The 13,385-nt window shown below is 42.8% G+C and overlaps 1 protein-coding gene across 1 annotated transcript in view; it reads right to left on the bottom strand.

Annotated features, from left to right (window-relative positions):
• Positions 1-426: 426 nt before the first annotated feature.
• METTL16 (methyltransferase 16, RNA N6-adenosine) overlaps positions 427-13,385 on the bottom strand; it is an 80,889-nt gene continuing 67,930 nt past the window's right edge. Inside the window, exons 9-10 of the mRNA XM_028109414.2 lie at positions 8,741-8,917; positions 427-8,609 (exon numbers count right to left, since the gene is read on the bottom strand). Of these exons, the coding sequence (XP_027965215.1) occupies positions 7,986-8,609; positions 8,741-8,917 (801 nt within the window). The 3' untranslated portion in view covers positions 427-7,985. The remainder of the gene's footprint in view (positions 8,610-8,740; positions 8,918-13,385) is intronic.

The raw sequence follows: 13,385 nt of genomic DNA on the forward strand, positions 1-13,385 counted from the left end.
CAAAGGAGTGGTAAAAACTGGCACTTAATGGAAATGTAAACTAGCACAACCTTTTTAGTGACCAAATTGGCAATATACACAAAGAACCTTTAAAAAGGTTCCTCTGCTTCAGTAATTTTTATGTAAGTTTATCCTAAAGCAATAAGAAAGCACAGTAAGATTTTCAAGAAACTCTACTCCTAATGTGGGGCTTGAACTCAGACGGGGAGATCAAGAGTCCCTCCCTTGCTCTACTGAGTCAGTCAGGAGCCCCCCACACATATAAAGATTTTTATACAAAGATATTCACTAAAGCATTATTTACAATAGTGAAAACCAGAAAACTAAAATTTCCAGCAAGGTAGTGAAGTAACACTCACAATATGGCACGTAAAGAAAACAGGTTGTCAGCAAACCAAAATATTAGTGGTGGTTGTCTCTGGGCAGTGTGATTACTGGTAATTTTTATTTTTACAAGTTTTCTGACACAGATTAGTTTTATAATCAGAAAGTTATCACAATATATTGCTACATGAAAAAGATTATAAAAAGTCATATACAATATCTCACATTTGCTATTTAAAAATATATATGCATATAAAAATACTAACATATAAAATAACTCCATTTGAATAGTGGAATTATAAATTTTTATCCATTATTTTCTGAATTCTTATAATGAGAATGCATTACCTTTGTAACTATGAAACAAGTTAAAGAGGAAAAAATTCTCCTGTGCTCGCTCAGGAAGGGCCTCATATCTCTTGATCTCAATGTGACATGTTGCTATGGATCTACTTCCCACCCCAGTCCTTCTTCTGAAAGTGCTCCTGTTTCACCCCCCAACATGGGTTTTTTCATCTCCCTCCCCACCACCAAATCTATCTAAATCTCTTTCTGCTATTCAGCTCTGAAGTTCCCCAGAAATGGTTCAGGCGACCCTTCCAGTCCAGATGAGAGATGAGGAAGAGCACAAAGGTAGTGGCAGTCTGGATGGAGAGACTGGGCTGAATTTGGGAGATATTTCTAACGTGAAAGATTTTAGTCCCTGGTGGTGAAGGACAGAGAGGAACAGCGATTCCTAATCTGGGCAGCTGGATGGATGGTGATCAAGAACATGGGAAAGAAGGTTTTTTTTTTTTTTTTAAGAGTTTATTTATTAGAGATAGCGAGCACACAAGCATGGGGAGTGGCAGGCAGAGGGAGAAGCAGGCTCCCTGCCAAGCAAGGAGCCCAATGTGGGACTCAATCCCAGGACCCTGGGATCATGACCTGAGCTGAAAGCAGACGCTTAACAGTCTGAGCCACCCAGGCATCCCGGGAGAGAAGCAGGTTTAAACAGTAAGGTGAGTTTGACACTGCCGTGGTCCTGGGGGAGATGTCCAGTAGGTGGTTAGGTACTGGATGTTAAAAGTTCAGGAAAGGTCTAGATTTGGGAATGATGAAGTCATGGGAGTGGATGCAATCAGCCAGAAGTGCTAGGAGCAAAGAGCAAACAAGGACCCTGGATGGAATCTTCGGGATTCTCTCCTAAGAGGTGAGAAGGACTCTTTTATAAAAAAGACAGGCAGACAGGCAGGCAGGCATGCAAGCCAACCTGAGCAGGTGAGGTTAATGAGAGTTAGGGAAGTGGAGGCAGCAAATATTTAGACAGTTCTACCACCTGTGGTGGAAGAGGTCACAAAACTGATGGTCTACCACGTTTTTACAGAATACTGAATTAGCTGTCAGGATTTACAATTAAGTAAATTTCTCATAAATCTGGATTTCTGGCTTCTTGCAAAAAAAATCAGAAGATCCAAGAAACACTATTTTTACATGGCAACAACCAATGGGAATCCCTTTTAGTCAGAATATGAGCTCTATCCCTTCTTGCCTGGCCCCTACTGTAGAGGATGAGGAAATACTTCCCTTTGTGAATGAATCAAGTCCTTATTAGTGCTCATCTAGAGTTCAGAGAAATACAGGCTAGAGTTTGGTTCAAAAGCCCCACGTGTGCCCCTGAAGGCAGGAATCCTAGGACAAACACACCTGAATTAAGGATCCTACCCCAGAGCAGACTGGGAACCCCCCTTTCCCATCAAGAGACATCCAATCTCTTGAATCACAGAATCTATGGGAGCAGGCCCATGCCTCCTCCACTGTCCCGGGAGGGGTCTGGCTCCACAGTGCTCCCCGCAGAGCCTTCTCTTTTTGGACAGCAGTAGCATAAGCTGCCATTTCCCTGGGGGCTAATTGGCTGCTGAAGCCAGCCAAGTCCCCTAGCTGGGAATTTCCTGGCTCTAGTTTCTAGACTCTTGGGCCACACTCCCTGAATGGGTCCACCAGATGGCAGGCAGCCCTTCTTTCCTCTAGACTTCCGTGAGTTCATTCACCCTACCTGGGGAAGATGACTTGCTGTTTTTTTTGACAATTGTGACTTTCTCCAGCAAGATCAAAAAGCACAACTCTGTAAGTGAAATATTTGGAGCTGCCTATTAAAATATTAAAAAAGTAAAACCCTTCTTCCATTATTATACAATTATGTATTATCAAAGAGTCATTACCTAATTATCAGTTATTTTACATTGATTCTGATCCAACATGTGCTTGCACTAGACATTTTATTACGTGGTTCCACTAACTACTTAATTATCTGCACTGCTGCCAAATACAAAATTCTATGAAGATTTGGTAGCATAAATTAAGAATTAATTATAAGCAATTTCATTTATCAAATCTTGCTCACTGATCCCAGGCTTGAAAATACTACCTTAAAGTGCTAAATGAAATGAAGCTGGTTGAGAGATGCTTCTTCTCTCTTCTTTGTGCCATGTAATAGAAGTCTCCTTCCCCAGAGGTAGGTCAAATGAGTCTAAAAGCCCATTTCCATTTAAGTGTAGCATTTGTTACAAATCTTGAGATTTGGTACAAGACCCCAGTCTCAGATTTCTGGACCCAAGTTCAAACCCCATCTCCATGACTTAGCTCTGTGGATAACCTTAGGGGAAGTCACTTAAGCTCTCCGAGCTTCCATTTTTTAAAGCTATCACAGAGGGACACCCCACCACTGTGCTGAGTTACTAAACGAGACAATTTATGTAGAAGATGACCAATCAATTTGGTTCCCCGTTTGTCACTCCAGTACATGGAAGCGGGGGGTTTGTTCTTGGTCAAGAAGTGGTACTCTACACCTGCAGTTCCACACTTGAGGTCTTGGCCTTCGGACATGAGTCTATGGGTAGAAGATGTTCTGACCAGAAATGGAAAACTCAAAGAAGAATACAAAGAGATGAGCAAGTTGAGAAGACCGCTCTGCTTATGCACTCCTCCAGGTGTCTTAGTACTTCTCACTTCACTGCCGCTACAACTCTGCGAAGCAAGAATCCCTCATCTTTTGTACGAGGAAGCCAAGGCTTAGTGAAACTGACTTACCCTGCGAGTGGAACTGGAACACAAAGCCAGGTCTGATGATGCAAAGTCTCTTTCCTGCTCTTCATTCTCCTAGGGTGCTGGAGAAGCATCTGGGATTAAATATCCTTTGCCCTCCTGGGAACATCATATACAAGCCAATTCTGCCAAGTCCAGCAGCAGTTTCGGGTCCACTCCTTCTTATCACAATTTCTTGGCTCACAGCAAGCCCCCATGACCCTCCACTTCCCAGGCGAGAGCCTAGAGTCCCTGATGTTTTTGTTTGGACTGAGAGGCATATAGGCCACACCTCAAAGGGCACAGAGGTGCAAGGCCCTCACTCAGTCCCAATGCAGTAAAAGCACAGCCTCCATAAGGCAGCGTTAGCTGTTCTAAAAGGGAGCATTAGCTGTTCCAACCAGTAATTAAAAAAATAAACTGCTGTTTTAGTCATTTGGGTGAGTCACGGCAGAGGATCTGAATGTCTCCACAGAGCAGAGTGGGAGCTGTTGGGTATGTGCGTGAGGCCCTGCTGCTAGTGGGCTGAGCCCCACACAGGGCTTTCGAATACTGTGCTGGCACCGGCGCCAAGACTTGGTACTGGGGAGTATTCAGAAAGGTTCCAGACAATCCACGCTCTGCTCCAGGAGGCAAAAGCCAATTCAGTCTCAGGAGTAAATGTCTTCTGCATTTTACAGGGGCTAGTGCCCATTCAGCAAACCCAATCTCCTGGCACCAACTTCTTTAAACAAGGTATGTCACGTCCCTTTCCTAGGGGCACCTCCTGGATGGCTGCAAACCTGCGGCACCTTTGAGACTTTCCTTCTCCAAAGAGGCTCCTTAGTTTTCCAAACTGGACCTTTTCCCTCCTAATGTGCAGACAGATCTGTTGGGGGGCCTCTCTCATTCTGTGCCATAACGATAAGGGTAGATGGAACTTTTCCTTTACCCACACAGACCCCAGAGTTAGTAATATCTATGTTCTAGAGAAACATCCCTTGTGGGAAACAAGGCCTAGCTCACCAATATAATGTACAAAACACAGACCCAACTGTGCCAACTTCTGAAGTAAACAACATATATGCCAGTCAACCAGATAAACCAAAGCAAGAATTTAAAGACAAAAGAACAATGAAAACAGTTTCTTAGAACTCTCTATATTAACTCTTCCTGGAACCCAAGACTTCTGCAAAACTACTGTATAGCCCCCCCAGTACCTCCATTAACTAGATAAAAGTTAATCCAAAGACTGACCCAACCTGGATATCTTCTAGAGTAGCAGGACACATGGAAATAAAATATTGTCAACTGAGACCATAAAGAAACATAAAAAGGTTGAAATACTATGCCCAGATAAAAAGACCATGGGGTGGTGGGTTTTTCCCTCTTTCTACTTTTAGTTTTCAAATTTTATTTATGTGAAAATTTACTTGTTTGCATAAAAAATATTATCTGAGTAGCAGATGGATATTTCAAAAAAAATACCAAGGACACATTTTATCCATTCCTGCAGCAAAGTGAAGGTGCTTGATCAAAGGGCCAAAGATGCCCTCATGTGGCTAGAGAGGAAAATGCTGTGGGTTAGGTTAGATGAAGGGCTACCTACTCCCTTCTTTTAAGAGGGCTCGGATTTTCCATAGGCTTTTGCATCTTTTCCACATCTTGCAGTTTTATTACTAGTCAGAGCTTAGAAGGTGGTGTGCTCACATTATTTCCATCAAGAGAAGAGAGGTTTCATTATATCAAAAAATAGATACTAAAATTTTAAGTGACAAGCATGAACCCTTCAGATCAGCTGAAATTCCACCATGGTGACACCAACCCTTCTAGGACACGCAGCAGTGCTCTGGTGAAGGAACCAAACTGCTAGAAGCAAAGCAGATTCCAAAGAACAAAAGCAGCTTTGGTCCCCCTTGGAGAGTAAGTTCAGCTTCTGTTTCTACTTTAGTTACCAAGAGATCAGAAGCCAATGCCAGGGACCAGAATTGGAATTTAAGATAAATACCACAAAGATTTAAGTCCATAAAATCCATCAACATGAACGTGACCTCTAGGCACCTAAGGCAAGCATCACTCAACCTTATGATACATTGGTCAATAACCTATTTCTTGAAAGAAAAAAAATTCCAAGGCGCTTGCGTGGCTCAGTTGGTTGGGTGGCGGCCTTTGGCTCAGGTCATGATCTCAGGGTCCTGGGACCAAGCAAGCTCTGCATCCAGCTCCCTGCTCAGCGGGAAGCCTGCTTCTCCCTCTCTGCCGTTCCCCTGCTTGTGCTGTCAAATAAATAAAATCTTAAAAAGAAAAATCCTTTTTCCCTTATACCAGAGTGTATGCTACCACACATAACGCAATTATAAAACATATGCATTATTAAAACAATTGCTGGATGTCTTTTAAAAATGTCTTCAATATTCTCTTGTTAGAAATAAGCTGTTCTTCTCAGAGAAGAAAACGAAGACCTCCAAGTGCAAAGAAGGCACTCACAGCTCCAGTTGGAAGCTTCAAGCCTCATCATTCAGTTTTTAAATTCTAAGAGCGTGAGCTCACCACCTATAAAACCTCCTCCAGGACACTGAGCCTTAAACCTGGGACACTGAAGCACATATAGAAGCAAGACGCATCTTCTGTGCCTCCAGTCACACAGAGCACTTTCCCGGCAGCCCTCAGTACCAGACTTAAACTAAAGTTAGTACTGTGCCTGAAATGCATTTTGAACAGGCAGGGAATGTATGTAAATACACTATTGCTCTAACACAGAAAAATACAAGACATTAAATGAAGAGAAGTGTAATATAAAATTAAATACACAGCATGAGTACAAAGTTAAGCCCACACCCTTGTGCACCCAGATCATCTACAGAAAGAGAGACTAGAAGGAAACACTAAACTACAATAATCGTCATAAGACTGCGACAAGGGGGTGATTCTGTTGCTGTTTTCTACTCTCATTTTCCAAATCTTTAATGAGCACATGCACTCTGTGTGACCCTGGGTACTGGTTTTCTCATCCTGTCAGAGATTCTTCTCTCTGAAGGGGTGGCGGGGAGGGGGTGTTCACAGAGCTTTCTGAAGTAATCCAGGAGGTTTATGGATTCTCTAGAGGTCCTAGGACTTCTAGTGAAGAACACCAGTTAATATGTTCTATTGGGCAGCTCTGTCTCTACTGACAGGGGGGAAGTACAGTATAGTCCTATTTTTAGTTCTTTTATCTCTGCTGAGGGCCGGGTCTAGGTGCTGCCAAGACGGGCCAAGTCCATCAGTTTTCTGCCCTAACCAATAGCCACCTTTCAAAAGCATGGCTTAACTACTCAGCCCCAGTCTTTGAGGATAAGAAGGGGCTCTGGCACTGTACTCAAAGAGTTCAGTCTAGACACAGCCTTAGGACCACTGGTGTAAAATCAAACTCAAGGTGTGAAAGTTAAGCACAGCAGAGGGTAACTGAGACACCAAGAGAACAAAAAAAAAAAAAAAAAAAAAGAGAGAGAGAGAGACCCCCTTTCCAGAGGTATTTTCTTGCTGAGCCCTGAGACATTCCAATGAGAAACATGTTTTAAGAACATGGTCATCCCGGCCTCAGAATTTCTAGTGCGAACAGGTAAGCACCGAAGAGATTACAAGGGAACCCACAAAAAGCAGTATGTGATCAGCTACAACTTGTCCGCCAATAGATGAGACTTTCTTAAGCAACCTAGTGCTCATAACTATCTTGCTCCATTTCTTATTTCTATCATCAGTCATTTATCCATTCACATCTATGGAAATATTCCCCCGAATCCCAGGATTCAAACGGGATTGACAGATTTCAATTCTGCATGTTCTTATATTAAAAATAAAACAAAGCTCCACTTCAAATGTCAAAAGAAAAAAAAATCATACAACAGTAAAACCACTACAAAACAGTACTTTCAAACAGGTTGGAGGTAGCGGTATGGCTTCATTCTGTTGTGTCTCAGTCACATCTGGTGGGAGTTTTGCTTACCTAATTCTGTTTTCTGAAATAAGCAGCACCAAAACAGACATGAATCAGGAATGTGACGCTTCCAGGCACCCTCCCAGGTCAGCCCTTCTTCCTGGCATTACTAAACTTTCTCTCCCTGACTCTCCCACCACCTACCATTAGGCCAGTTCCTTCCTCAGGACTGATGCAGGGGTAATCAATCCTATGTACCCAGAGAAGCCTTGCAGGTGACTCTAGAAGTGGGCACAGGGCCTATCTGTCCGATGTACTGCCTCCATTCAGAGAACGAGAAAGCCATCCCTCCTCAAGAAGCAACTAGGAATGTCCGAGCAGGATGCTCTGTAGTTCCGACACAGACCAGACTCCAAAAACAATTCTTTCGGCCTCAGCCTAAATTTAAGGTGGTCAGCTTAAAGGTTTAAATCCCTCCTGGGTTTACTGATAGCTTTTTGTTGATGCTGGTAACAATTTTTCCTCATGAACTACCATACTAATGTCCAATAACTTTAAAGGGGTGGGGGTGGGGAGTGTTTTAAAATAGATTTGTTTATTTTATTTTAAAGATAATTGCACATGTTATCAGTGGGCCTATGGTGGAATGCCTCTTGCCACCCCAAAGCAGGCTACTTTATAGAAACTTTCCCAACTGTGCAAGAAGTTAACTAGCAACAAGCCTGAAAATTTGGTTACGTATATAGGTACAAAGCTGGTTCATCAAATCCCTGTTCTGGCCCTCAACCCAATGCATTTCAACTAAAGCATCATCCACCTCCTTCTTCACGTTTATCAAACACTTGAATAGGTAATGTCCAGCCACTCCTTGGAGATGGCTCCCCTTTTCAGACACTGGACTGCTGAACTGCTCAGAAGCCTCTCGGTCCTGGGCTCCATTGCTAGAGCCTTTACAACTCTCCAAAACCTCCATCCCTCCCTTTTCCTCATTCCTTTCATCCTCCATGGGTTCTGGGTTTTCTTCCTGGGAAAGCAGATCCTGGTTTGAGCAATGGCCCTCAACAGTGGCAGACTCGCCTTCCTGTGAAGCAGGCCCACATGGGACACTCTCCTGGGGGCCCTGGGCCAAATCTTGGCTACTGCCAGACTCTTTGGGGGTGGACTTTTTCTCCTCCAAGGCTTGGATGACATCCTCAGGAGCTCGGGGAACTTCTCTCAATTGTCTCACTCGTTCTCTTTTCTTTCTCCTTAAATGAATCCAGGAGTTTTCTATTGCTGTTAGAAAAAGGCTAACTTCTTCCTTTCCACAGGGAACTCGCTTATGCTGGACCTATTGGAGGAAAAACAGAATTTTAGAGGAAATCACTTTTCTCCTCTCAAAACTCCTTAAAAAAAAAAAAAAGAGGAGGAAGGAAAAAAGAGATTGTTTTAAGTACTTCTTCAATGTGCTTAACCAGGTACCTTCAGGTCGGTGAGGATTTTTTCAATCCATGCTGTCACAACTACTATGCCTTCCACTGTCTCAGAGCCCAGGGACGATGATGCTTTAAGGGACAATTCTTTCATCACAGACTCCAACACTACAAATGTAATGGGTTTCCTTGACTTCTCTAATTTTCTTCGCTTACTGGGTGGCGACTGAAAGAAAAAGAAGGCATGCGGGAAGAAGGGAAAGTAATCCAAACAATCAAATCCCATGCATTATAATGAACTCAACCAGGGACATTTCCATGATTTCTACTACCAAATGCAGAGCACTAAAAACAAAAGGCCTTTGCATGTTTACTTTCAATACTTAAAACAACTCTGCCAAACAGATTTATCACCTCCTCATTTTATAGAAAGGAAAATTAAGATACAAAGATATGTAACCATATCAGGGTCACATAGCTAGTAATTTGCAAAGTTAGAATTGAACTCCAAAACCAGGTTCTTTGCCATAGGCTATCGGTATATAACACCCTCCAATTACTAAATGTTCTTAATCTACGTGTTGTGCCCAACACACACCTGTACAATTATTTATTTCATGGCAACTCAAAGGCTCTGGGAGCACTGTGTTCTCTTCTTTAAAGAACTGCGTGGTTTAGGGGCACTTGGGTGTCTCACTCGGTTGAGCATCTGCCTTTGGCTTGGGTCGTGATCCAGGGGGTCCTGGGATCAAGCCGCAAGTCCAAGTCTAAGTCAGGCTCCCTGCTCTGCCCCTCCCCCTGCTCATGCTCTCTTTCTCAAATAAATAAATAAAATCTTAAAAAAAAAAAAAAAAAGAACTGCATGGTTTAAAATCGCCTATATGTAGTCTAAGTTGATACTTGCTGAGGCTTGAAGGAAAGCAGCTGGTTAGCCACAGCCTGTGAGATCACATTCGAGGAATGACCAGGGCCACTAGGGTCACATGGGCAGAGAAGGAGGCCTGCTGAATCTTGGCTAATGTTAGGAACAAGCCAACAGTTAGCTGAGCACTGCCTCTGCTGGAAGAGGAGACACCAGTAGTGACAAGAAGAGTGGATTTAAAAGCTAGTTCCACATCATTCAAGTGTCGTCTTTCGATTTCAAGCTTAGGAAGTGAATTATACTCTACCCACTAGAGGGACTCAAGTTCCATTTTAAAAACTAAATGACATTGCTGTATTTAAAACTTATTTTTATAAAGTAAAACTTTACTAATTTTTTTTTTAAGATTTTACTTATCTATTTGTCAGAGAGAGAGACAGGGAGAGAGGGAACACAAGCAGGGGGAGTGGGAGAGGGAGAAGCAGGCTTCCCGCGGAGCAGGGAGCCCAATGCGGGGCTCGATCCCAGGACCCTGGGATCATGACCTGAGCCGAAGGCAGACGCTTAATGACTGAGCCACCCAGGTGCCCCAAAATTTACTAAATTTTTTTAATGACTCTTAGCTAAGACCAGACATATTATGAACACTTTAAGAGACAGATCTGTACCTGTCAGCAAAATCTATCAAAACTTTAAAAAAATGAAGATAATTCTAAAGGTTAGGGTCAAAATGAGCAGGCAAGGATTATAAGGAGAAGGCTCATAAAGAGAAAACACCTTATCAGCTTTGAAGAACTTCCCGCAAACAGCAGCCCCTCAGTGCTGGTGTCGCTAAATGCAACTCCACTGGAGACACACACAGACACATGCGTACACACACAGTCAGGCCCACTTACTGCAAGGCCTTGTACAAACTACCCAGCAACTCCACATCTCATAAATACACAACAGGCAGTTTTTTCTATGCTAGAAAACTTCTAGATCATACTTCTAAGAAATAATCTGTATTTTCCCTTTATACCAGATATTGACTAAAAAAAAAATAAAAATAAAAAAAGGAAATTAAACACTAGAAAACAAGCTTAGGAGAAAAGGACCAGGGGCGCCTGGGTGGCTCAGTCAGTTAAGCCTCTGCCTTTGGCTTAGGTCATGATCCCGCGGTCCTGGGATCCAGCCCCCCTCATTGCTACTCACTGGGGAGTCTGCTTTTCCCTCTCCTTCTGCCCTTCCCCACCCACTTGTGAGCTCTCCTGCGCGCTCTTCTCTGTCAAATAAATACATAAAATCTTAAAAAAAGAAAAGAAAAGGACCAAAAACAAAGGGTACGTATATGACTTAAGAATTTGTTCTTGGGGCGCCTGGGTGGCTCAGTCGTTAAGCGTCTGCCTTCGGCTCGGGTCATGATCCCAGGGTCCTGGGATCGAGCCCCGCGTCGGGCTCCCTGCTCGGCGGGAAGCCCGCTTCTCCCTCTCCCACTCCCCCTGCTTCTGTTCCCTCTCTGTCTCTCTCTCTTGTTCTGTCAAATAAATAAATAAATAATCTTAAAAAAAAAAGAAGTTGTTCTTGAAAAATGAATCATGGACTCCAAGCTCTGAGTCTGAACTTGCTCAATTAATGTTTCAGACAAGATGAGAGAAATTCATATTAACACAGAAGTATTGTTATTACTCAATCACCCAACATAAGAAAGATAATTCCTACAGTCTACTGAGAGTCTAATACTTTTCACTAAGGAGCTTAAGTTGGGGAGGAAGAAAGTTCATGGTGTGCAGGAGGGGGCTGGAGGACAAGAACCAGATTCCCCAATATCCAAGGCTGTTACTATGGACAGGTCACTGTAACAGGATCATCCCTGACAGCCCACTCAGCACACCAAAGGCCACTGAGAATTATGGCTAAAGGACAGCACCTCGTATCTCTTCTGACAGAGATGGTAATCACTTGGGCTTAAATTCCAACAAGCATAGTGCAGATGTTGCTGTTTTTCAATTTGTCATGCTAGAGCTGGCCTACAATAGTCTTTCTCCAAAAAAAAGAAAGGACTCATTATCATTTCTAGAACTTAAAGGAAAGAAATGCACCCTCACCAAACCTAGTTAAGAGCTCTATCATGGATCCACTTTCCAAGCTCTGAGGGAGTCAGAAATAACAAAATAGGCAATTTGTTACCCTATTACCCCAGGATGAAAATGAAAACTTCTGTATCTCAAATACAAGCTCCTTTACCTGGCACTGTGGCCCCAGTTTTTCATATGTAATGGACAACTGATAAATCTGGTACTTCTGAATATTTTCAGTGAATTGCTTTAAAGATTTCATTTATTTATTTATTTGAGATGAGTGCATGTGCATGCGCACGCGCACACAGGGAAAGGGGCAGAGGGAGAGAATCTCAAGCAGACTCCCTGCTGAGCTCAGGGTCAGCTGGGCTCCATCCCATGACCCTGAGCCAAAATCAAGAGTTGGACATTCAACCAACTGAGCCACCCAGGCACCCCTTTAGTGAATTGCTTTAACACACACGTACATATACATAGTCAGGACCATTTCAGTTTTATTCTACTATAGAAACTAGGCACTCAAGAGACAGATAATTCATAATCTAGAAATTCTCAGTTTTTATTTTTTTATTGTATTTTTTAAAAAAAGATTTTATTTATTTGTCAGAGAGAGAGAAGGGAGAGAGAGCACAACCAGGGGGAGCGGCAGGCAGAGGGAGAAGCAGGCTCCTTGCTCAGCATGCAGGACTCGATCCAAGGACCCTGGGATCATTACCTGATCCAAAGGCAGACGCTTAAATGACTAAGCCACCCAGGCGTCCTGAGATTCTCAGTTTTTAAACATTTTTAAAAAGATTTACCCATTTATCTGAGAGAGACAGAAATGCACACAAGAGCAGGAGGAGGGGCAGAGGGAAAGGAGGAAGAGGGAGAGAGAAGCAGACTCCCTGCTGAGTGTGGAGCCCCAACACGGGGCTTGATCCCACGACCCTGAGATCATGACTTGAGCTGAAATCAAGAGTCAAACGCTTAACCCACTGAGCCACGCAGGCAGCCCCTAGAAATTCTCAAAGTTTTTAAATGATTGAAGTTTATCATAAGCTGGCTTACAGCAATTATTCCTTTCCCCCTCGTGTTTGTACTGAAACTTCTTAGTAGGCAGGGCCAGACTAAAATCTAAACAGAGGTAGGCCTTGAGAAATTAATATTTAAATTCAACCCCACAGGTCTCTAGTAGCAAGTAATTTTATACCCTGCCACAACACTAGTATAGAAACTGTTTTCTCCCAGTTGAGATGAACTTATTTGCAAATATGCTTATGATCTCAAACTACAAATATTTTATATTTTTTAAAGATTTTATTTATTTGAGAGAGTGAGAGAGAGAACAAGAGCAGGGTGCAGGTCAGAGGGAGAAGCAGACTTCCCGCTGAGCAGGGAGACCTATGCGGGACTCGATCCCGGGACTCCATGATCATGACCCAAGCTGAAGGCAGACGCTTAACCAACTGAGCCACCCAGGCACCCAAAACCACAAATATTTTAAATGAAGAGTGCTATACTCAAACTATCATAATGTACTTTAAACAGGCAAGATAACATAAATAATTCAACATTTTAAACTGTAAAACAAAATCACTTATTTACAACGGCTAGTTCAGTTTAATGTGAAGAACTGGAAGGTGAACTTACAACTGATTTTGGATTAGAAGATGTACTACTGTATTCCCCAGCTTGAAAGGACAATGTGAAAGTTTGGTGAGGAACTCTAGACTCCACAGGGGATATTGGCTTTGTATCTTTTGAATTACAAGGATTTAATGAATAACAAT

This window comes from Eumetopias jubatus, unplaced genomic scaffold (genome assembly GCF_037043125.1).
Source record: "Eumetopias jubatus isolate StellerSeaLion01/CBP00866 unplaced genomic scaffold, mEumJub1_p1.0 scaffold_10, whole genome shotgun sequence".
Lineage (NCBI taxonomy): Eukaryota > Metazoa > Chordata > Mammalia > Carnivora > Otariidae > Eumetopias > Eumetopias jubatus.